Source organism: Aedes albopictus, chromosome 2, assembly GCF_035046485.1.
Source record: "Aedes albopictus strain Foshan chromosome 2, AalbF5, whole genome shotgun sequence".
NCBI lineage: Eukaryota > Metazoa > Arthropoda > Insecta > Diptera > Culicidae > Aedes > Aedes albopictus.
The window spans coordinates 114977105-115003378 of NC_085137.1; the positions used below are offsets into that span (position 1 = coordinate 114977105).

General features: G+C 42.5%; 1 protein-coding gene across 4 annotated transcripts in view; it reads left to right on the forward strand.

Annotated features, from left to right (window-relative positions):
• Window positions 1-26274, forward strand: part of LOC109419906 (tyrosine-protein kinase hopscotch) — a 103709-nt gene that overhangs the window by 49828 nt on the left and 27607 nt on the right. For all 4 annotated transcript variants that reach the window (XM_029853034.2, XM_029853032.2, XM_029853033.2 and 1 more), the window contains exons 2-6: window positions 1457-2028; window positions 13838-14160; window positions 14233-14467; window positions 14566-14726; window positions 14792-14887. In XM_029853034.2, the coding sequence (XP_029708894.2) occupies window positions 1789-2028; window positions 13838-14160; window positions 14233-14467; window positions 14566-14726; window positions 14792-14887 (1055 nt within the window). In that variant the 5' untranslated portion in view covers window positions 1457-1788. The remainder of the gene's footprint in view (window positions 1-1456; window positions 2029-13837; window positions 14161-14232; window positions 14468-14565; window positions 14727-14791; window positions 14888-26274) is intronic.

Consider the following 26274-nt stretch of genomic DNA (forward strand, 5'->3'; position numbering starts at 1 on the left):
CCCTCACCTGCACACCCTCACCAAGGACCTCTTCTGCCAGCCTAGGCGGCGCCCTTGTGCTCTTTCTGGCGCTTCAGCTCCAGGATCATCTCACCCGTACGAGTACGTCTAATACTGCGTACGTCGGCTCCAAGACCCTCAAGCTTGGCGTCGCTTCGCATCGTCTTCAAGACGTCCGAGTACTTAGACTGTTCGGTCTTGATGACGATAGCGTCGCCTTTCTCGCGCCTGGCACCTGCCTTCCTACGCCTTGGCTTGGCGTCCTGCACTTCTGCCTGCGGATTCACCTTCTTCTTCCTCTTCCGCTCTACCTTTGTCCAAGGAGGGTCCTCTCCTTGGATCGCCCTGCTCTGTGGCTGCTGAGGGCCCACCATTGGTCGCAACCACTTGTTCCCATCATTCCGGGACGGGCCGGCCTTTTCAGGCCCACCCTTCCCAGCTTTCCGGGAGCCCTGGCTGGGGTCCGACTTTCCGGCATTACCACCGGCTTTCGGGGTTATTATACACCTGGCCTTGCGGGCGCCGCCAGACAGCTCCTCACCTGACAGCTGCCTCGCCCGCTTCTGCGAATGCTTGTCACGTTTGTCACGAGCATTCGCTTCCACTCTCTTCGGACTACCCGCGAAGGAGAAGGCCTCCGTTTGTGTAAACTTAGACGCTTTCTCCTTTGCGGGTTCCGCCGCTGCTGCAGCCAGCAACGCGACCGCGTGCTCCTGCTTGGCCTCATCGACAGACGCTCTAAGCCGAAGCAAGGCCGTTTTCAGGTCCTTGCTTATATTCGACTTAGTTGTCGCAAAGTCGATAATTTTGCCAAGCTGCTGCTCAGCTACCTCTAATGCGGGCCGTCCTTTTCCTGCTACTTGGCTGATGGCCCTCAGCAACCATGCTCCGTCCATAACCTCCGCCGGCTGGCTTGCCGTGGAGTGGACAGGAGCTCCCACGCTTGAGCTGCGTAAGCAGCTTCCAGCACCTGACTCCTCGCTTCTCCTTGTTGGAGACCTCATCAACCCGCTTCTTGCGAAGGGGTTGATCGCACCACTACTACCTGCTACACCTTTTTTTTGAATTTGTTTGTTACTCATATTTTATTCCCACGAGTCGCACGAGAAAGAATGTCCACCACGCCAGAGCTTTGCATTAACGCGGTAAGGGACAGCTTACTGTGGGGGGTGCCCAGGTGCCCCACAGGCTCCGTTAAAGATCGAGCATCTTTTTCACCCCCTCGATCACTCATTCCTCGGCACGGGTCGCTTGACACCAAGGCTTGTATAACTAATTAGATAAATCCTAGAGAAGATATGAATATCTACAATATATAAGGAATTTTCTTAGTGACAATGTGCGGATATCGTTTTGCACAATTCTGACCAATTCACCAAAAATGTCCTCAACACCGCCTCACACTTTTTAAGCATCGAAAAAATGATAGCAAAACGATTTTTATTTTTCATCATAGGAAGAAACTCAGCATAACCCAAGTGTTAGTAACAAAAAAAAGAAACAATTTCATACACCATGCACTGAAGCTGTGATAACGTTCCAAAAACGGCCTGCGTCGCGTCCGTCGGTGCTTTTATTTAGTGATAAGTGAGAGCCCGCATGCTCGGGCAACAATCTGGTAATGTAGGCTGTCTCCAAAAACTACCATACTGCGTCAGTGCGCCAAGGAAGAATTTAGTGATTCAAGAAGTGAAGTGACCCCCTCGAGCTAAGAAAAAAACATCACCGCCTCAGGGAAGTGGTGAGAGTGTGCTGGGGGGGCGCAACCCGGGTTTCCCGGTTCCGACCATGTCGGAGCATGAGAACAAATACCAGGTGTACATCTATCTGAAGGAATGCTTCATCGACGTGCCGGCCCGGGAGGGCGATACCTGCGAGGATCTGTGCACCAGCCTGTGCCAGCGGTACGACATTGGGCCCCTGGTGCAGCTGCTGTTGGGCCTGCGGATACACGACGAGCCATGGTTTCTGGCGCCGAGTGCCCGGCCTCAAGCCGGCAAAAAGTACGACTTTCGCGTGCGGTTCAAGGTGAGTACTTTCTCTGCGTATTTGCCATTATTTTATGGAAGAGGTTGAGTTGAAACATCGGGATACGGGTATGGTGTGCTCAATGCATTCGATTGTGCTGCGGCAGAGAGTTGGTTGGTAGGCTCGTTTTAATCGCGTGCTTACTGCAATGTGCAACCCACCATTTATCGACGTCGGGATGTGGGTAATTTCGGTTCATGATGGCATTTGGTTTCGATTAACATGAAGTATACAAAAATGCGCAGTTTGTACGCTGCCGCTAAATTATGCGTAATTGCGTCAGAGTTCACGCGGGAGCAATTATGCAGTTATGCCTCCGTTAAAGGGACAATTTGCATTTGCATTTTTAATGGAGGTGTTGGAATTTTTTGCTCGAGCTTCGATGTGATTTGCGGAATGTTTTGAATCTTTTATGTCCTAGTGTACGAATCCTACCATGAACTACGCAGATTTGTGGGAAACGTAACCGGGAGAAACACCACAAACATTTTTATTGTATATTAGTTTGTTTGAATTGAAATAACCCAACTACGGGGTAGCGTGTGTGAACCCATATTTGAGTTCATGTTGGGGTGGGTTAAGGGGCATCATCACATTGAAGATAAAACAAAACCCACAATACTACGCTATAATACTCAGTTTGCGGATGCCGCTTTCCTTCCTCGGTCACACTTAATGCCCGCCCGATTACGGTTTACCTGATCTGCCTATCGTGCTCTCTACGCTCCACGCCTTCTTGTGCCAACCGGATCAGAAGCAACCACCAATGTTGTAGGGCTGTTGTTCGGTATTCTTACAGCATGCCCTGCCCACTATATCTTCTCGACTTTCTTTGGTGACTTTCTGAATGCTGGAGTCACCGTAGGGTATAACAAGCTTGTGTTTCAGCCGTCTCCGTCACACACTCACATACCGTTCTCCTCCACATCGCCGAAGATCGTCCTTATCACGTATCAGAACAGAACTCAGAAGGGCGGACAAAGCCAAGGTAACCAAGAGTGAGCGCAAATTGGTTCCTCTATTTTACATTCTTTCGACATAGCTGATCTTTCTGGATTTATGGATTATGAACTTTTTGGCTTCTAGCTGCCTACTTTTACGTCAGAAATATGGCTTTATTTTAACCCGTTAACACCCGGGACGATCTACTTTTGGTAGAAATGCAATATCTTCTTTGTTTTGAAACATTTTACCCTGGAGTCTTGTTTATAGTCAAGGGGAATAGTAGTGCTAAGAAATGTATGATACCTACCCCCTTTGCACCCTCCCCTTTTTTGCTGATGGCCGAAAATACGTTGCTTTTATGTAATTTTTATAAATTCCAAATGTTTTTGCTAAAATTTCATCGTTTTGCTAATCTTCAATAGTTTTGACGGACATGCAATGTATTACTACACTATCAATCATAGTCTGTTATGGTTTTCATCCCAAAGCTATTCTAAGGCCTCCAAAGTATTCCGAAGTTTAACATTATAAACCAAATTTTATACCCGATGAATGATCACAGGATATACAGGGGATGGCCAGAATGTTTGGGATAGGCAACTTTTTTTCTCCCACAAAAAAATTCAACATGCTGTAGTGCATAAAAAAATCTCAAATTTTGACTGTTTGTCAACCTATTATATATGCATCATTGGTACACATTTGGGCTCGATTGATTAATTTTTTGCGAAGTTGGAACCGTTTGGGTAAAACACTATTTTTAGACAACTAATTTTTGAACTGTCATATTTCGGAAACCAGTGAACCGAATTGAAAGAATTTTATAACGTTATCAACAATATATTGATACTTAATACAACGTTATAAAATGTAATATTTTCTCACGATGAATTAAGTTATACCGGGTTGAAATTTTAACCCATATAGAGGAAAATAAAAAAAAAATACAATACCACACAAAAATTACTAAATGTGTTCTTCTAAATGTGTTCTTCTTTCAATCTAAATAGGCTCTAATATATCTGATTAGAGATAACTTGAGAACAGAAGTGGAAAATCTTTGGATATCAACACTAAAATTTATTGACATTGATGTAAAAAAATTGCATTTTTTCGAGAAAAATCCAAAAAGTGTCAATCCATGATAACTTTTTCCAACGTACCTATGTTTTAATAGTTTGTGAAGCATTTACATATTGTTAGTGTACGTTCAAAATTTCATTTAAATCGGTTCACTAGTTTCCGAGATATGACACCTCAAAAATGAGTAGTGAACGGTTCTAACTTTGCGAAATATTAATCAATCGAGCCCAAATTTGTACCAATGATGCACACATAATAGGTTGACAAACAGTCAAAATTTGAGATTTTTTGATGCGCTCTATAAAAAGTTATAGCTTGTTGAACTTTTTTGTGAGAGAAAAAAAGTTGCCTATCCCAAACATTTTGGCCATCCCCTGTAGTTTTAAGATCTACTGGATCTACCAGCATTTTTGTTCACTCTGTTCAAGAAATTCAGTCACGTTGATGTCCATTAGACCTTGCAATACTATACGAGCATCTCGATATTGTAGTAGTTGGAGTATCTACACAGGCGGTGGCCAAAATGTTTGGGATAGGCAATTTTTTTTCTCTCACAAAAAAATTCAACATGCTATAACTTTTCATAAAGTGCATCAACAAATCTCAAATTTTGACTGTTTGTCAACCATTTATATGTGCATTATTGGTACAAATTTGGGCTCGACTGATCAATGTTTCGCAAAGTTAGAACCGTTCGGGTAAAACTCTATTTTTTTGACAACTCATTTTTGAGCTGTCATATCTCGGAAACCAGTGAACCGAATTGAATGAAATTTTGAGCATACACTAACACTATGTAAATGCTTCACAAAGTATTAAAACGTAGGTACTTTTTGAACGTTGATAAAAGTTATCATGGATTGACATTTTTTGGATTGTTTTCGAAAAAATGTATTTTTTTTACATAAATGTCAATAAATTTTAGCGTTGATATCCAAAGATTTTCCACTTCTTTTCTCAAGTTATCTCTAATCAGATATATAAGAGTCCATTTAGATTGTAAGAAGAACACATTTAATAATTTTTGTGTGGTACAGGTAATCGATATAACGTACCCTCGATATAGCGTACCCTCGATATAGCGAATTCGATATAACGTACATTTTGCTTCGATATAACGTACAACATTGAAAATTTATATTTTTTACAGGAATAACCCTCAGATAAACTACGACATCACTCAAATCAATGTTTTGTTGCAGTATTAGCCTTGTTACCCAGAATTAGCGCAATTTGGAGAAAAATTTAGTGTACGTTATATCGAAGCAAAATGTACGTTGTATCGAAGCACAAAAACGAAATTATTTTTTCGTGAAAACTCATTTTTCGTTATTGGTTTTGTAAATTTCACCGAAATCACTGTTTGGGGTTAATTTCACATCGAATACAACAACACTATCATACCTGTATCATAAGAGTACCTGTATTGTAAATTTGACTTATTTCCCTCTATATGGGTAAAAAATTTAACCCGGTGCAACTTAATTAGCTGTGAGAAAATATAACATTTTATAACGTCGTATTAAGTTTCAATATATTGTTGATGAACGTTAAAAAATTCATTCAATTCGGTTCACTGGTTTCCGAGATATGACAGTTCAAAATTTAGTTGTCTCAATAATAGTGTTTCACCCGAACGGTTCTAACTTCGCGAAAAATTATTCAATAGAGCCCAAATTTGTACCATATAATAGATTGACAAACAGTCAAAGGGCCAGTATGAAGTTGATCACCAATATTAACTTCTTTTCCCGATCAGCCTAGATGGCTGTGTAGTGTCGGTAGCGGTTGGTTCAACTGGCTAAGAAAAGCACTATGGACCGCCTGTTCCAGTGGTAGGAATCCAATAAAATCAGGTGATCCCTAATTCAAGGTGTTATGCGGCTTTACGGTTACCGTGCCTAGGAAAGAATGGTTAGGAGGGTCTTATAAAAACCTAATCGCAAACGGAGCCTGTGGAGTACCCTCCACAGTATTTTGCCCTTATTGCGCTAACCGGAGCAATAGTGCAGTGTACCTTGTGTTTCTCCTAGACAATCAGCTGCCCTTCTTTAGTCTCATACTTGAGGCTGAATAAGGGCGGGATTATGAAGATGTTATTAATCAGTTTAAATTTTCATCTATATGGTTTCGCATTATGCGTTTTACACAGTGTATTCTGTGTATCCTCGCCTTTGGCGCACTCAAATCGATATCGAGCTGGCTCTATTGTTGCTGTTTTTTTGTGCTGTGATTGTTAAGAGTTTAATCTTGCCTAGTTTGGGTAGTGGCTACGGTTAGGATAGCTCAGATCAATCTTCAGCACAAAAGAACAGCAACGATCAATCTTTGTAGACTTATGCAAAATGGTACAGCCCAAATGGCGTTATTCCACGAACCTCACTTTCGTAATGGGAATTTCTATCTAGGAAACCTTGTGAATCCGGTGTTTGCTACTTTCAGCAAAAATGAAATGGCAAACTCATGTGTCATGCCTCGAGCATGTGTGCTTGTCAACAACGCAATCGTTGCTACACTCATCTCTGAACTAACTACTAGAGATGTATGTGCTATCACAATCGATGTATCTGTTGGAAACCTCAACAGGAAATACGTTTATTGTTCGGTTTATTTACCGCATGATGAACCATCCCCTACGGATGCTTTCAAGCAAGTCATTGCATACTGCACTTCAAAAGGCTTTTCGATAATTGTTGGTAGTGATGCTAATGCTCACCATATAACTGGGGCAACTCAGACATCAATTTGAGCGGCTCCAGTTTGATGGAATACTTAAGTAGTACAGATCTTGGATTACTTAACATAGGCAACCGCCCAACCTTCATGGTATCTGCTAGAGAGGAAGTGTTAGACATAACGCTTTGCTCATGCAGAAATAGTCATGAGCTGACCAATTGGCATGTGTCAGATGAAGTATCTTTATATGACCATCGCTACATCTTGTTTGAACATGTGAATGTTACTTCGCAAACTTTACGTTTCAGAAACCCCCGGTCAACCAACTGGGATCTCTTTACCGATTTGGTTGCAGCCAAATTTCACAATCCATTGACATTCCAAGTGATTTAGATGATGCCGTTGATACTACAACGGCATTCATCATGGAAGCTTTTGAAGAAGCTTACCCTCTGCGGTCTGTGAAGCCCACAAGAGGAACCCCTTGGTGGAGTTCTGATCTGGCGAAGCTCAGGAAACAATGTAGAAAGAGTTGGAATAGACGACGTTCTGCTGGATCGGAGGCTTTCAGGTCGGCTCGCAAGGCCTACCAGAAAGCTCTTCGGTCTGCTAAACGATCCGGCTGGAAAAACCTTTGATCAAATGTTTCCAGTATAAGTGAAGCCAGTCGGTTGAACAAAATTTGCAAAATCTAAGGATTTTCAAGTGAACGAACTTCGTTTACCAAATGGTGATTTCACTTTCTCTGATGAGGAAGTTTTGGAATGTTTATTCAGTACACACTTCTCCGGATGTGTGGATATTACATCTTCGGATGAACCTGACTGTAGGATTTCTTCGTTTAAATTAAATCACACACTTTTTTCATGTTCCATTTTGATTTCCTTTTTTTATTCAGACAACTACAACACAACTATTCTTCACAACATCACTCACAAAACTGAAACATTCATCTCTCCGCCTCCTTCATCCCGTTCGTTCATGCGCTCGAACATCACGCACACCATTACGTATAGAGCACCACGCTCAAAGCTCGTGCCTTTCTGTCTTCGGCTTCTAAGAAAGCCAGGGTTGCAGTCATGTGCCCGACTCTGCTCTCGTGATAGTTGTTAATGAAGCAACAATGATACAAATTCCTAATTTTATTTCCTTTTATTTAAACAATTTAAAATACATGACAAATGAATTTCTAATCTAAGAACAAACAATTTAATTTATTTATATTACTTCCTACACTGACGTCTTTTCTTGTAGTTTTGATTCTTTAGCTTTGGCTCGGAGTATCATAACTTTAGAATCGATTGAATGGGCACTTAATAGCTTTGCTCCTTTCAAATCTCCTGGGGTAGATGGGATTCATCCTATTTTGCTTCAGAAGGGATTTGATCATTTCAAACATGTTTTGAAACAACTTGTTTGCAGTTTTGCTATACCCTGTCCCAAATCCTGGCGGGATATTACTGTAAAGTTTATTCCGAAAGTGGGTCGTGCGTCGTATGAAGAAGCAAAGAGCTTCAGACCTATCAGTTTGACCTCTTTTCTTCTGAAATGCTTAGAACGCATTGTCGATCATCACATCCGTGATGTTCATCTGGCCAATGTGCCTCTTCATGTGAACCAACATGCTTACCAATCTGGAAAGTCCACTGTGACTCTTTTACATAAAGTTGATATCGAGAAGGCATTCGCTGAAAAATCAGGATTGTTTTCTTGGATATCGAGGGTGCCTTTGACAACGTGCCTTTCGATGCCATATTGGAAGCCGCACGGAGTCATGGTATATCTCCAATGATTTCCAATTGGATTCACCAAATGCTCAAAAACCGACATCTCTTCGCGACATTGCGTCGAGTTGTGATTAGGAAATTGAGTGTTTGTGGATGCCCCCAAGGGGGAGTCTTATCACCACTTTTATGGAATCTCGTAGCAGATACGCTATTGAGGCAACTCAATAATAGCGGTTTTCCTACTTATGGTTTTGCCGACGACTACCTAACATTGTTAGTCGGTATGTGCATCAGCACCCTTTTCGACCTGATGTAAAACGCTCTTCAAGTAGTTGAGGGTTGGTGTCGCCAATATGGCCTTTCGGTAAATCCGAGTAAAACATCTATTGTTCTTTTCACGGAAAAGCGAAACCGTAATGGTGTTCGACCTTTACGTCTCTTTGATTCTGAAATCAATGTGACTTAACAGGTAAAATACGTTGGAGTCATTCTTGATTCCAAGCTTTCCTGGACACCTCATGCTGAGTTCAGAATCAAGAAAGCTTGTATGGCCTTCGGGCAATGCCGGCGAACCTTTGGTACAACTTGGGGGTTAAAACCCAAGTACAGGTCGGACTCGATTATCCGGAGTCGGGTTCTGGTGCTTCCCAAAATAATATCTCGAAAACGGAATACTGTAAGAAGCTGAAATTTTAACTAATTACTAATCAAAGTTGGTTTGACAAAATGTCAAAATTTCAGCTTGATAGAGCATTCCGTTCCCCATATATTCGTTTGAGAAGCTTCAGAACCTGACTCCGGATAATCGAGTCCGACCTGTATATCAAATGGATTTACACAACTATGGATGTCTTGTGTGGTGGCAAAAGGGCGAAGTGAGAACGGTCCAATCAAAGTTAGGCCATCTCCAAAGGATGTGCTTAATGGCGATGTCTGGAGCGTTCTCTTCAACTCTTATGGCAGCGCTTGAAGTTCTCTTTGACGTTTTCCCTCTACACATTCACCTCAAACAAGGAGCACTTTCTTGCACTTACCGCCTATGGGTACTCGGTTTATTAGAGGAAACTCCTGGGAACCGCAGTTCAACACACACCTCGTTGTTTCCACTTTTGGTGAATTGGGACAAAGTTGTCCTTGCTCCAAGTGATCTTACAATTGCTTGTAATTTCAATCTAGGACATTTTCCACGAAATTCCCTTCCCGGGAAGAGTTGACATCTGGATATCTGGAAAGAAGTATTTCAGACGGCACCGTATGTTACACTGGTGGCTCCCTTCTCGAAGGTCGAGCAGGTGCTGGTGTTTATTCTCGTGAGCTAATGCTGCATCAGTCTTACTCACTTGGTAGACACTGCACCGTTTTTTAGGCCGAAATCTTTGCTCTTATGTGCGGAGTGCAATCAGCACTTCAGCAGCACGTAATGGGCAAAGTAATATACTTCTGTTCAGATAGTCAGGCTGCTATTAAAGCATTTGCTTCGGCCAACTCCAGGTCGAAGATAGTTATCGCTTGACGAACTCAAATCGAGGAGCTGAATTCAGCAAACGCTGTTCACCTTCTATGGGTACCTGACCATTCTTCCATCGCTGGAAATGAATTGGCTGATGAGTAGTTCGCACTGGAGCATCACATGACTTCATTGGCCCTGAGCCAGCTATTCCGGTATCCAAGTGTTGGGTAAAGCTTCAGATTGACACCTGGGCTGCCACTCAGCACAAACAATACTGGAATAGTTTGGAGTCATGTCGTCAAACAAAATTGTATTATACTGAGCCATCTCTAGGGGTGGCAAAGTATCTAACTAATCTGTCAAAGCAGAATTGCAGCATGCTGGTCAAAGCATTGACTGGGCCTCTACCGACTCAGTTATCACATGGCGAATATTCAGCAAGCTGATTCATTTGCCTGTGATAGCTGTGAATCCGATTATGGAACTTCGTATCACTTAATATGTAATTGTCCAGTTTTTGTGCAATTGCGTTTCCGAGTACTCGGAAAACACTTAGGGGATCTCCATAAACCACGTGGACATTGGGTGGGGGGGGGGGGGGTTCGGCCAATGACCATTTTGTATGGACAAATAAAAAAAAATTGTATGGACTAATGTCCACGCGGGGGGTATGGACAGCCCCTTATTAAGTGAATCTTACTTCAGAAACCTGAATCTTCAGGACGTTCTGTTGTTCTTGACCCGCTGTGGTAAAGAGCTATAGGCTTTCTGTACGCTTTATGCGTTATCACAGTGCCCTTCTCAGGGCGCTGTTTGAACCCATTGTGGTACGCTTATGCGTTATTACAGTGTACTTTTCAGGACGCTATGTGAACCCATGGGTCTCCAGTTAGCCTAGTGGTTAAGGCTATGGATCGCCAATCCGGAGACGGCGGGTTCGATTCCCGTTCCGGTCGGGAAAATTTTCTCGACTCCCTGGGCATAATGTATCATTGTACTTGCCTCACAATATACAAATTCATGCAATGGCAGGCAAAGAAAAGCCCTTCAATTAATAACTGTGGAAGTGCTCAAAGAACACTAAGTTGAAGCGAGGCAGGCCAAGTCCCAGTTGGGACGTAGAGCTATAAAGAAGAAGAAGAAGTGAACTCATTGTGGTACGCTTTTGCGTGTATGACGATCCTATTCCCTTACCTGTCCTTTCCCCTGTCCTATCCTTTTTCCTTCCCTTCTCCGTCAGGTAAATGATGAATAGGCTCGTGTTCATGGCGATGGCACAAATTTCCCAAATGAAGGAGAACGTGCCTCTAGAGCCGACCTACTGATACCTGATACCTGATAGGGTTTTTAAAGATATTTTTAGAGGTACTTCTTTTAAACTCCATGGGAGAACTTTTGTGTGCATCGCTTTTTTGGAATTCCTGAATAGAACTTTGAAACTCTGAAGAAGTCAATGGGAAACATTTTAAGGGATCCTTGAAGGAATATCCAGCATACTGCAGAATCTATAGAATCCCTGTAGAAGACTCAAGAAGCACTGTTGACAGAATCTCAATAAAAATATTTGAAAAAATCACAGGAGGAATTTCTAAAGAACTTCCCGGAGAAATACCTGGAAACTTCTCGGAAGCCCTTTGTGGAATTTCTAGAAAAGTTTATTGTGATTTTTTTAGGAAGATTGCTGGAAAAATCTTTTAATAAGTTTCCTAGACAATTCTCTGAGATGTCAATTTCTTGATTTTGCTTTGGCTGACCAAGCCATGTGGGAAATTACACTGTTGAAAATGCTTTGACATCCATGTGCACAACAGAACATGTGCTCGATGAACAAATTGAGATTTGAAATTATGAAAAGAAATCCACGTACTCCGGTGAGACTCGAACTCACGACTCCCAATTCGCTAGACGGGCGCTTCTATTCCTTCAAGCTACGGAGTCACTCGACTATCTCCGTCGTGTGTTAGATGTTCATCTAATCCCATCCGAAGGGGGTTTGGATTGTGAAAAGAAGATAACCATGTGCGATTGTGGAATCGAGTTCAGTTCTAGGCCTGCTGGCGACGGAGATAGTCGAGTGACTCCGTAGCTTGAAGGAATAGAAGCGCCCGTCTAGCGAATTGGGAGTCGTGAGTTCGAGTCTCACCGGAGTACGTGGATTTCTTTTCATAATTTCAAATCTCAATTTGTTCATCGAGCACATGTTCTGTTGTGCACATGGATGTCAAAGCATTTTCAACAGTGTAATTCTCTGAGAGTTTTCCTGGAGCAATCTGTTGACTAATTTCTGAAGTAATTCCTCTTGCAAACCTAGAGAAACGCCTTGTAAAGATCCCTAGAAAAAAAAACCTTGAGGTTTGTAAAGGAATTACTGTAGTAATTCCTAGGAAATGTCTCTGAATTCTTTGAAGAATCCGTGGAGAAGTTCTTACATTTATCCATATAGAAAAACTCTGGAGAAATATTTCAAGAAAATCTTGAAGAAATCTGTGTAAGAGCTTTTGCAGGAATCTTTGGGTGAATTCCAGCCTGAATCACTGAAAATAATAATGCAAGAATCCCTAAAGAATTTACTGCAGAATATCTGAAGAAATTTCTGTACACATTTCTGCGTGAATTTTCCGTGGCTTCCCTATATCAATTTCTGAACAAATCTCTGGTGGGCTTCTTGATAAAATATCTAGAACTATTTGGAATGCGACCAGGGTTTTTTTTTTTTGAAAGATATAAAGTAATTTCGCCTAAAAATCCATTTTGACCGGAAACAGCCAAGAACAGAGGGAATATCTAGAACGTTTTCAGAAGGAACAGCTCGAAAAGTTTATGAATGAAACTTTGGAAAAACTTCTAAATTCCTCTAGCAAATTGTAGAAGAGTGCCTGGAGAAATTTCCGAAGGATTTTCCGAACAGATTTTTTTCTAAACACAATTTATGAAGTATACCCTGGTGGGGTTTCAGAAGGAACATGTCAATTTATAACAGAAGGAACATATGTCAAATACTTGAAGGACGCTCTGGAGAAAGTTTCTGAAAAATCCCTGGAAGAGTTTCAGAAGAAAAAAATCTGCTGTGGAGATTCTGAAACGGGAGGAATAATTTTTATAGGAATCAATAAATAATTTCTCTAAGGACTTCTTAGACAATATGAAGGAATTTCATAAGAATGTCCAGAAAAATTTCTTAATGAATCCTTGGTAAAACTCTGAAGATACTTTGAAAAAAAAAATCTGAAGGAACCCGTGAAAGATTTTCTAAAGAAATCCTTAGAAAAAAATTGAGAGAAATTCCGAACGGTGCCACACGGAGGTAGGTTTAAGAGTTGCTGAGCAGAAGCTAGTAATCGCAATGGGACTGAATTGCGCGAGATATTCAGCCTTTATCGTGCCTGGGGAGACAATGTTACTTGTTTAGATCGTTTGTCACAAAAAAGTCATAGGTTTTAGAAAAATGTTCGTTATTCTAGTTCTTTCTCATGATGTTACTCAACTTATATATTCCATGAAGCTTAAATAGGGTATCGCGCCACTTGGGCGGTGGCTTCTATATTCGTCTGTTTTCCACTATAACTCAGTCAATTTTGAACCAGTTGACTTGAAATGGTGTACACGGGTAGATACTATACCTATCTCACCACATTCCAAAAGTTGTGTCAATTAGTTCAAATTTGACTGAGTTATAGTGGAAAACAGACGAATATAGAAGCCACCGCCCAAGTAGCGCGATTCCCTAGATTGGATTGCAATGCTTGAATCTTGAAGGAAATTGGATTTTTCTGCTAATCGATAATTTCCCTTTTATGAAACCAACTCTTAACGCAGACTACTCACCAGGCAATTGCATATTAATTCCCTAATGATAGATAACTGACTGCTATACACTCTAATTGATTTATGTTGTGGTTTTCCTTCCTCGTTCTCCCCCCATCGCCAGATCCCCAAGCTCTCCAACATGAAAACGTTGGATCGGGCCCTGTTCAACTACTACTACTACCAGCTGCGGCACGATCTCCTACAAAGCAAGATCGGCGAGATCGAGAACGACGAGTACAAGAACAAAATCCTGGGCTACGTCGTCAACGACATGTACCGCAAGATGGTCGAGGATAAGGTCAGCGTTACCGAGCTGCAGCGCACCTACAAGGAGTACATCCCGCGAAAGATCAGCAAGGAGCACTCGTTTCTGTTCTTCAATCTGGCCCGAACCAAGGTGCTGGACTCGTTGAAGCAGATCTGTCGCAAGGACCACGATGTGGAGTAAGTTGATCTGATTGCTACAACTGTCCCCAACACACTAATAATTCATTGTCCCATATTCCACCCGCCCAGCTATGTGAAAAGTGTGTACATAAACGATATCGATAACATCGCGCCCTGCTATCTGTACGAGGAGTACGACTGCAGCATACCGTACCCGCGGGACGACGGCATCACCAAGCCGGGAAAGTGTAAGGTCAAGGTGAAATTCGTCCCCTACGCTGGCCGCAGCCGGACGGTTGGAAAAAATGCGCAAAAGGACGACAGCGAGTCGCTGCCAGGACTGAAGGTGCTATATTCGCAGGAGGTTAGCATTTTTTCCTCTCCTTTCTGTTGTTGAGTGCATCCGGTATACATTAGTAATTAACTTGTTCACTCTGTTCGTTTTTTTCTCTTCCTTTTCAGTGGAGGCACGTAGCGAATATTGATGAAATTTTTACTATACTAGTAGACAAACAACTTACGGTGGACATTTCACTGAAGGATCAACCGAATCTGTACTCGATAGACTTTAGCAGTCAGACTGAATTAGAATCGTTCGTAACGTGTTTAGCTGGTTATTATAGGTGAGTGGCTTTTGGTCTATCTAATCGTTGCCGGATCCATTACTCATATTGAATTTACTTTTTAGATTAATGTGTAAGTGGACTGTGTATCTTTGTAAACCCCATTTGTCCTCGCCAACGTTGAATAGGCTTACGGAACTTAAATGCCATGGTCCTATCGGGTAAGTGAAAATATATTATTTTTTCATTTAGAATATGTCGGGAGATACGATAGTACTAAAATTTGTTGTCTACACATAGAGTGCAAAGGCTTATTGTTAGGTCCGTCATTGGCTCTGTGCTATGAAGTAGAACACTAGCTTGGTGTTATCGTTGTGGTAATGGAAAATTGTCTGTAACACAGCCTCAGCCTTGAGCTTGAGCTAGAGCTTGAACTTGATTGCCCACCCGTAGTTGCTACTTCAGTATCGCTAGACCAGCTACACTCACATAAGGAGCCTATGAGATGCATGCTTGGGACCAACAGTCATTTTCAGTGTGTGAGCGTTGATGGTCTAGTATTTTTAGGCAACAATGGCGGCACCTGCTGCGTCAGGTTGCTGGTAAATTTGGTGAAGAGGAGGGAAGTGATGATTCAGTCGCTTGTTGAGTCCTCTGCGCCTGCACAAGGTCACGCGGACTTCGGAGTGTTTTGGAAAATGTTTATTTTTGAAATATGGGTTCACACATTGGTGCGCGGATGCCAGGCGCAAAATGATATATTTTTATTCTTCAATCACTTAACCTAATTTACAGCTCTATTGAGCATGAGCATGAGCATGAGCATGATTGACCGCCCGCGGTTGCTCCTCTGTTATTGCAAGGACAACTGCATTTACACAAAGAACCAACAGATGATGCTTGGGATTAGCTTTCTCTTCATTGTGTAAATGCTGGAATCCCAATACTTTTCAATAAGCAATACCAGCGCCGGCCGCGTCTGAATGCAGGTCAATTGAGGATAGGGAAGGAAGTGATGACATGATTCTCGCTTTGGCCAATAACCGAGGAATTCTCTGCGTTACTACGAGAAATCACTAGGAGTTTGGACAGGGGAAATGGAGATGTGTTGAGGATTTTGTCGTGGTAAACGAGTGTAATGTTTTGATTCGCGATTAATAATGCGCTCGCGAAGAAATACCCTTCTAAACCTTGGACGACGAACGCGATCTTTTGTGCCTCAAAACTCACCCTACATAAGTTATTCATTCGCAACTAAGGAGAACACAATGCTAAACACCGACGCATCTGTAGTTTGCGTTTCCGCGCGAGACAATACTGAACGCGATCAATTCACAAGTATTAACAAAATAACACGTGATAAATAAATCAGAAAGATCTTACCGCATGGTTCGCCGTCTATTTTTTACCGACTTTTTTTCCAGAAATTCATGCAACCTTTATTTGAGTCAAAACATTTATTCATTTGGACTAAAATATTACAAATGTCGACACCGAAGATGACGAACCATTCAAATTTTTGTGTTCATGCAAAAAATTAAAGGAAATTATTTATTATCAACTAAATGGGGAATTTTAACTAGCGCCGACACATGACGTGACGAACTTTTCAATATTTGTTAGATAAATACACAAAAACCAGAGCTGCAGCATCTTCCACTAACTGGCCTCGAAATTACACTGAACTGCTACAACAACACAAGGGTACGACGATGTGCACATTCAAATTGTCGACAACGCGCCCGATCCGAGTGAAAAAAGCGGCACTTCCTTTGCCTCCAAAAACACACTAAACCGCCTCGTACGAAGATGAGTACGCACACAGGACGACGACGCGATGCAACGACGAACCAAGACGGGCTGAAATGTAATCCGCTGCTGGCATCGCACGACCGACTCGCACAAAAACTAGTTTTTTTTTCTCTAAAAGCACGCACACAGAACGACGATGCGATGCAACGACGAACCAAGACGGACTCTCATGCAACCTTTACTATTGAGTCAAAACATTTATTCATTTTGACTAAAATATTACAAATGTCGACACCGAAGATGACAAACCATTCATATTTTTGTGTAAATGCAAAAATAAAAGAAGCATTTATTATCAACTGATTGTGCATTGGGTACTAACGCCGACACATGACGTGACGAACTTTTCAATATTTGTTAGATAAATACACAAAAACCAGAGCAGAATTGTATAAATCCTTTAGCATTAATAATTATTATTGATTCTTTGTCGAGCGTTCGTGCGAGACAGTCGAAATTTCTCGTTCGTCCGGTTTGTCTTCGATACTTTCCAGTTCGGTGGCTATTTTTCGGCGTGCTAGTGTTTCAAGTGTTCACCTTTCAGTGATTATCCCTAGTGGGACGAGTGCGGTTGGCTAGGCCACAATTTTTACCGCAAAAGTTTCTTTAACCTTCCGTTAATCGCGCTGTTGTACTTTGTACAACACATGAGAATTATCGACTATTACTTTGAAACCATCTTTTCTATCGATGTCAACCCCAAATGTATTCTACAGGAATCTTATTTGGAATATTATAAGACCTTTTTTGAAAACAGTATAACTCCTTATAATGCGGAAAATTGAAAATCGCAATATGAAGAACGTACTATATTTAAGATAAGATAGACAGTTGAATGTGAATTAGTGAATTTCAAAATCTAAATGATCTAGAAATATGGTGTCTTCGGCAAAGTTACTTGGGATATCAAGGGCCTTCGCGAAGTGATCTGAGAAATTCAGATTTCAACCGATAGGCGGCGCTAGTGAGCATGTAATTTTTATATCACATATAACTCAGGATCCTGAGTACTTAGAATGATGGTGTCTTCGGCAAAGTTGCTTGGTTGGATAAACACTAACTGATAGAGAGCCGTTTGGTTTGAAACTCCACATCTAGGTGGCGCTAGTGGGCATTGAAATTTTATAACTCATACATCTCAGGACCCTGATTACATAGAAAGATGGTGTCTTCTGCAAAGTTGTTTAGTAGATCAAACACTAACTGATGAAGACAAGTATGATGTGGAATTCCACATCCAGGTGGCGCAAGTGAGTACTCAAATATTATAACTCATATATCTCGAGATCGTGATTACTTAGAAAGATGATGTCTTCAGCAAAATTGTTTAGTAGATCGAACACTAACTGATGAAGAGCCGTATGATTTGAAACTCCACATCTAGGTGGCGTTATAACTCAAATGTCTCAGGACCCTGATTACTTAGAAAGCTGGTGTCTTCTGATCTCCCAACCAACCTTGCCAAAGATATCAACTTCCCAGGTAATCAGACTCAGAGATATATAAGATATAAAAATTGCATACTCATTAGCATCACTTACTGGCGAAAGATTGATTTCAACGACCCATCAACCAAATGCACTTAACCTATTTGACAACTTTGCCGAAACCACCATCTCTCTTCTAGTAACCAGGATCCTGAGAACTATTGCATATACATTTTTTATGTTCACTATCATCATCTAGTGGTGAAACTACGATTCAAACGGACAACTATCTGTAAGTTTTCGATCTTTTAGAAGGTCGGCACGAGAGGTAACTTTTCCTCCATTTGGTCTTTGATCTACCAAACAACTTTGCTGAAGACACCATCTTTCTGAGTAAAGTGGAGCTTCGTGGCCGTTCGGTTAGCGTTACCAAGTGTGTAACCGCACCATGCTATCCACTGGTGCATGTAATGTATGTCGTGTCCATGGTCTAGTGTTAAGTTCTGTTCAGTATGTACAGCCTCTGGCTGAAGACGGTGTCCCGTGCCTTTTTAATCGGGATCCTGAGCTACATGAGATTAAAAATTTACATGCTCACTAGCGCCTCCTAGTGGTGGCATTTGAAATCAAACTGTCACTCATCTATAAGCCCTTGATATACCAAACATCTTTGTCGAAGACACTATCTTTCTAAGTAATGAGGGTCCAGAGATACATAATATATAATATTTACGTGCTCACTGGCGCCGCCAAGTGATGAAATTTAAATTAAACTGCGAATCATCCGTAAGTACTTGACCTACCAAACAACTTTGTCGAAGACACCATCTTTCTAAGTTATCAGGTTCCCGAGATACATAGGATATAAAGTTTATTTGCTCACTAGTGCCGCCTAGTGGTAGAATTTCCAATTAAACGGCCAATAATTTGTAAGCCGTTGACTTACCAAACAACTTTGCCGAAGACACCATCTTTCTAAGACATCAGGATCCTGAGATATAAGATATAACATGATATTGCTCACTAGCGCCGCCTAGTGGACGTTTTGTCAGCATCAAGTAGCCCATGAAATTTACAACAACTTTGCCAAAGACAGTCCTTTTCTAAATAATCAGGATCCTTAGATATTTCAGAATGTATGGGTGTTGTACAAAGTACAACGCGCGACTGCTCGCGTTACAAAAATTGGCGCGAGTACTGAAAGGTTAATTCGAGTGAAATTCTCGTTTTCATCGTAACACGTGGCGCATTGTCCGATTATCGTGCGCAGCACCCCCCGCACACCGCGCCGCTCGCGCGGCCGTGATCGGCTTTTTCCAGTGAGTACTCAAGCTCATCGTCGTCGACAGCAGCAGCCCACCGAGAGAAGAGCAGAGAGCGTTCCGCCGCACACCAACGTCGGCGCTCAGCAGCAACTCGCCTCCTCCCAGTGCGGGCAATCCGATCGCTTGGACCTGTCGTCGTCGAGCCTGTGGCTAAACAGAGTGCACAAAGATAAGTACATAAAGTTACCCCTCGTTGTTCCCCCCTCTCCACTGACTCTTTGATTAGATTTAATTTGGTACATAAGCAGTTTTTTCTCACTTTTCCTGTAGCGTTAATTTTGTCCCTTGTTTTTTTGATTATTTCTCGTCCCCGTGATAGTTTTAGTTTAAGGTTTTTGAGTGCCCCGTGGTGGTAGTTAACTACCACAATGGGCGATGATGACGATGGCGGGGGTACGTCGTACCGCATCAACGAAGCTTTGTTATTGGCATCGGATTGCTCGAGCCAACAAGGCGATATAAATGCTAACCCCTTTGATTCCCTTCACCCTGGTGCTTCTCCAATGGACACCAACAGTAAATCTGTTTCGACGTCCCCCCGCCTCAAGGCCTACCCTCCCGACTTTGGCGGGCCATATGTTGTTTTCTTCCGACCCAAAGGCAAACGTTTGAACACCGTTCAAATCAGCAAGGATCTGACTAAGCGGTATTCTTCCGTTGTCTCCATTAACATGGTCGGTACAGCTAAGCTTCGGGTGACAGTAGGCGACCGAAAACACGCTAATGAGATTGTGGCCTGCGAGTTGTTTACTCTTGAGTATTTTGTCTACCTTCCGAGCGCGTCGATTGAGATTTCGGGGAAGGTCGCCGACGCATCTTTGACCTGCGAAACGATCATGCAAGGCTGTGGTCGTTTCCATAACCCTTCTCTACCTCCTGTCCAGATACTGGATTGCCGGCAACTGCATTCGGTATCCCAGGAGGGCGAGAAGAAGGTTTACACACCATCTGAAGAATTTTGCGTGACCTTCTCCGGATCTGCATTACCAGATCTGCTGGTGATTGGCAAACTTCGGCTACCTGTGAGGCTGTATGTACCGAAGGTAATGACACAGACAAACAGACGTAACACTCTGAACATTTTACGATTCAAATCATAGTCACGGAAACATGTTCGCCCAATGCTAAAACAACTGAGTTTGGCTGACCATCAACTAGATGGCGGTAGTGGGCAAACGTCAAACTCGAACAAAAATGATGCGAGCGCCACGGGTGGTCAGTTGGCCAACTATCAATTTTTAAATTGATCGTTACGATGGGTGTACGATGGGAATTATCAGAGTGTTACGTCTGTTTGTCTGTGGTAATGAATTGCATCAATTGCAAGCAACTGGGCCACACCGCCCAGTACTGCAGCAATAAACCTCGCTGTGCAACATGCGGCGAGAGACATGTGGACGGTGCGTGTAAAACACCGCCCAAGTGTGTTTATTGTGGTAGCGACCGTCCACATGATCTGATTGCTTGCCCACGGTACATACAGCAGAAAAAACATCAAAAACGGTCGTTGTAGCAGCGATCACGGCGAAGCTACGCCGAAATGCTGAAAAAAGCTGCCCCGACCGTTGAATCGCGTAACATCTACAGGGGTTACTCAAAATAACTGGGACAGGTAAAATTTTCACTTTTCAAAAAATGTTCAACTCGCTGTAACTTTTCGAAAAATGCATCAAATATTCTCAAATTTTTACTGTAAGTTCATCAACTAGTTGTGTATCAGTAGTAAAATTTTGGAGAAGATCGGACCATTGTCCACGGAGTTATAAAGATTCTAGAAAAAGGTAAAATTATCCGATAGCCAACTTTGAGCTGTTATATCTCCGGATTCAATGAACCGAATGCAATGAAATTTTGACCATTCATGACTTGTATAATGAGCTATGAAAAGCCTTTGACTTAGCTTAAAATTCTCAACACGGAAGAAAATTATAACGATTAGATTATTTTTCTAATAAAACACCAAATTATCCAAAATTTCAACATCGTTTCAAAATTCAAGATGCAAATTATAGTTCAATTAATTTCCCTCTGAATGACTTATATATAAATGTGTTTTGAAGGAAAGTTACAACATAGCCGCTAATAAATTGAGAAAGTAATGGGATGCATATTAGAAATTGAGAAATTTACTAAAAAATCGTGAAATGAATGAAATCCTTATAACTTTTTCTCTTTTTAAAAATTTAAAGTTAAGTTAAACGTTTTTAAGAGTTCATCATATAAGTCATGAATGGTCAAAATTTCATTGCAATAAGTTCATTGAATCCGGAGATATAAAAGCTCAAAGTTGGCTATCGAATAATTATACCCTTTTCAAGAATCTTTATATCTTCGTGAAGAATAGTCCGATCTTTTCCAAATTTTGACCACTGATACACAACTAGTTGATCAACTTACAGTAAAAATTTGAGAATATTTGATGCCCTTTTCGAAAAGTTACAGCGAGTTGAACATTTTTTGAAAAGTGAAAATTTTACCTGTCCCAGTTATTTTGAGTATCCCCTGTACTCGTCTTTATCTCTCGATGATCAAGGCTCTGACTCTGAGGTCGGGGACGGGGTTCCCTTTGTTTTCAAGGGTGAAACGAGGAAACGGATGAGGCTCCAGAGACCCACCAAAAAACCTCGGAATCTGCCTAGCAGTGACCCCCAACCTACCGTGACAAATTCTAGGAGTGTTAAGAAAGGCGCCAAACGTTCACCTCCTGGATTCAAAATCCAAGATGAACGAGACTTTCCTTCGCTCCCGGGTACATCAAAAATCCCAGATGTCCCATTTTTTTCGACTTCTCAGCCAGAGGGACAGCATTCGGAGAACCAGGAACAACCCCTTGGTGCTCCGTTGTTCACGATTTCTGGCATCGTAGACATCATCCTTGACTTCTTTAATGCTTCTGACTCAGTGAAGAGCATTGTCAAAGCACTTCTTCCTTGTGTGTCTCCTCTTTTGAAGCAGTTGGCTTCTAAAATGCCCCTCCTTGCGACATTCGTATCTTTCGATGGCTAATTTAACTACCGAGGTCGAAGATATGATTTCTGTGCTACACTGGAACTGTCGTAGTATCGTACCAAAATTAGACGCTTTCAAATTTTTAATTAACAATTTACAATGCGATGTTTTTGCGCTATCCGAAACATGGCTGACACCCGATGTAACCTTACCTTTTTCCGATTTCAACATTATCCGTCTTGATCGGTCCGACTCGTACGGAGGGGTGCTTTTAGGGATCAAAAAGCAGCACTCATTTTACAGAGTCGATTTTCAACCGATGACAGGCATCGAAGCCGTCGCATGTGAGGTGACTATCCGAGGTAAAACCCTCAGTGTTGCCTCCATATATCTTCCACCGAGAACTGCGATATCTCGCAGGGATCTCGCCCACATCTGCTCGGTTATGCCTGAGCCACGGCTGCTCATGGGAGATTTCAACTCCCATGGTACAGGCTGGGGGGAACTGTACGATGACAGCCGTTCAACTTTGATATATGACCTCTGCGACGACTTCAACATGACAATTTTGAACACCGGAGAAGTTACGCGAGTGGCACCTCCAGCTAAAGATGGCAGTCCTAGAGACAGCCGATTAGACCTCTCAATCTGTTCGAGCTCACTATCGCTGGAGTGTACATGGAAGGTTATCCAGGATCCCCATGGTAGTGATCATCTTCCGATCGTTGTTTCTATTTCCAATGGTTCACGTCAACCTCCATCTATCGACATTTCCTACGACCTCACGAAACACATTGACTGGGGAAAGTACGCGGAAGCAATTATCGACGGTGAGCAATCGGTAGAAATTCTTCCACCGCGGGAAGAGTATCAGTTTCTATCAGAACTGATCATCAGTAGCGCGCTTCAGGCACAACGTCGGCCAGTTCCAGGTCCATCGGCTCGCAGGAAACCCCCCAATCCGTGGTGGGATAGCGAGTGTACAGAAATCTATTGCGAGAAATCCGCTGCGTTCAAAGAGTTTCGGAAACGCGGTTCGGTCGAAAACTTCAAGCGGTACGTTTCCCTTGAAAGCAAGTTCAAAAACTTGATCAAGGCGAAGAAAAGCGATTACTGGCGTCGGTTCGTCGAGGGTTTATCGCGCGAGACATCAATGAGAACTCTTTGGAACGTCGGGAGAAGAATGCGTAACGCGTCGTCGGTAAACGAGGATCGAGAAAGCTCTCCTCGGTGGATTCTCAAGTTCGCAAAAAAAGTTTGTCCAGATTCCGTACCCGTGGAGCGAATAATTCGTGATGTTTCCGAGGATAGGGACGACATGGATAGGCCGTTTTCGATGGTTGAATTCTCACTTGCTCTTCTTTCATGTAACAATTCCGCTCCAGGAATGGATCGAATTAAGTTCAACTTGCTTAAAAACCTCCCCGACGTCGCTAAGAGGCGCTTGTTGAACTTGTTCAATCAGTTCCTGGATAACAACATCGTTCCGGATGATTGGAGACAAGTGAGAGTGATAGCTATTCAAAAACCCGGGAAACCCGCGTCGGATCATAATTCGTACCGTCCAATCGCGATGTTGTCTTGTCTACGGAAGTTGTTGGAGAAGATGATTCTCTTTCGACTGGACAAATGGGTTGAATCGAATGGCATGTTGTCTGATACACAATTTGGTTTCCGCAGAGGCAAAGGAACGAACGACTGTCTTGCGTTGCTTACTTCAGAAATTCAGCTTGCCTTTGCTCAAAAGCAGCAAATGGGCTCAGTGTTTTTGGATATTAAGGGAGCTTTTGATTCAGTTTGTGTCGATGTTCTCTCCGACAAACTACACGAAAGTGGCCTTTCACCAATTTTGAACAACTTTTTGTATAATTTGCTGTTTGAGAAGCAGATGAGTTTTGCTCATGGCGACTTGACAGTTTCACGAATTAGCTACATGGGTCTCCCCCAGGGTTCATGTCTAAGCCCCCTTCTTTACAATTTTTATGTTAGAGACATAGATGATTGTCTCATGGAAAATTGCACGTTAAGACAGCTTGCGGATGACTGTGTTGTTTCTATAACGGGATCAATAGCAGTCGATCTGCAAGGACCACTACAGGATACTTTGGACAATTTGTCTACTTGGGCTCTTAAGCTGGGTATCGAATTCTCTCCGGAGAAAACTGAGATGGTTGTCTTTTCTAAAAAACACAAACCGGCAAAGTTTCCGCTCCATCTGATGGGTAAGACAATCACTCATAGCATGTCTTCTCAATATCTCGGCGTCTGGTTCGACTCCAAATGCACCTGGGGGAAGCACATTGTGTATCTGATACAGAAATGCCAAAAGCGAATCAACTTTATGCGAACTATTACCGGAACATGGTGGGGAGCACATCCGGAAGATCTGATCAGGCTGTACCAAACAACCATTCTGTCGGTTTTAGAATACGGTAGCTTCTGTTTTCAATCCGCGGCAAAAACACACTTGCTGAAGCTTCAACGGCTTCAGTACCGTTGTCTTCGGATCGCGTTAGGTTGCATGAACTCAACTCACACTATGAGTTTAGAGGTACTCGCTGGTGTACAGCCTCTGACAGACCGCTTTGCGGAGTTAACGCTCCGGTTCCTCATCCGATGCGAGGTTGTGAATCCATTGGTCATAGAAAATTTCGAAAAGCTGCTCGAACAGAACCCTCAAACTCGTTTTATGAGTGTGTACTACTGGTACATGACGCTGGAGGTAAGCCCATCTCCGGTTAACACCAATCGTGACAACTTCTCAAACTTCGACAGCTCCTCAGTGGATTTTGATCTCTCTATGAAGGATGAGATCACCGGTATTCCGGAATCTTTTCGTTCCGTAGGTATTCCACATATCTTTGCAAGTAAGTTCGGGCATGTTAGCGGGGACAGACAGTTCTTCACAGACGGTTCGAAAACCGATGACCAAAGTGGTTTCGGTGTCTACAACGAATTTCATAGCGCCACCTACATGCTTCAAAAGCCATGTTCGGTATACATTGCTGAGCTAGCGGCTATATACTACACCTTAGAGTACATTCGCACTCTTCCACCTGAGCACTACTTCATTTTTACCGACAGTCTAAGCTCTCTGCAGGCTGTTCGGTCAATGAAACCGATGAAGCACTCAGCGTACTTCCTGAATGGAATACGCCAAGTCTTGAGTGCTTTGTCCAAACGCTCATACATCATCACCATAGCTTGGGTCCCTTCACATTGCTCAATTCCGGGCAATGAGAAAGCGGACTCTCTGGCTAAGGTGGGCGCTAGCGGAGGCGATATTTACGAGCGTCAAATCGCCTTCGACGAATTTTTTGCATTGGCCCGTCAGGAGACCTTGATCAGCTGGCAACACAAATGGAGAGATGGAGAGATGGGTAGATGGTTGCACTCCATCATTCCACAGGTGTCGAAGAAGCCATGGTTCAAAGGGTTGGATTTGAGCCGCGATTTCATTCGTGTAATGTGTCGGCTGATGTCCAACCACTATTTGTTGAATGCACATACCTTCCGTATTGGGCTCTCGGAAAGCAATCTCTGTGTCTGTGGCGTAGCTTACCAGGATATCGAACATGTCGTGTGGGGATGCAATGAGTATCGTGAGGTCAGATCTGAGCTACATGAAATTCTCCGGGTCCGAGGAAAACAACAGAAACCCGTTAGAGAAGTGTTGGCAGGACTTGATTTGGAATACATGAACCTGATTTACCAGTTTTTGAAACGTGTTGATGTCAGAGTTTGATGTAGTACGTTCCTTGTTTTCGTTGTCCGCCCTTTGGTTTTGTTGTTCGCCCCTGTCTGTCGTCACCCCCGTTCCGTTTGTCCTCTTCTTGTCGTTGTCTACCGATAAAGTCCTCTCTTTTTTGTTCCATTTCAGATAAGGACATTTTGCCCCATCAATGTTTTTAGTATAAGTTAGCAAATAATTTAGTTTAAGACCCCTAAATCCCTCCTTCCCAATTTTATTTTATTTTTTTTTATCCCTAACCTCGAAACAGCCGCGAGTACTTCGGCTCCCCAAACTAACATAGCATTAAGGCAGTAAATATTGTAAAATGTAAAATATATTGTAAAAAAAACAACAAATGATTT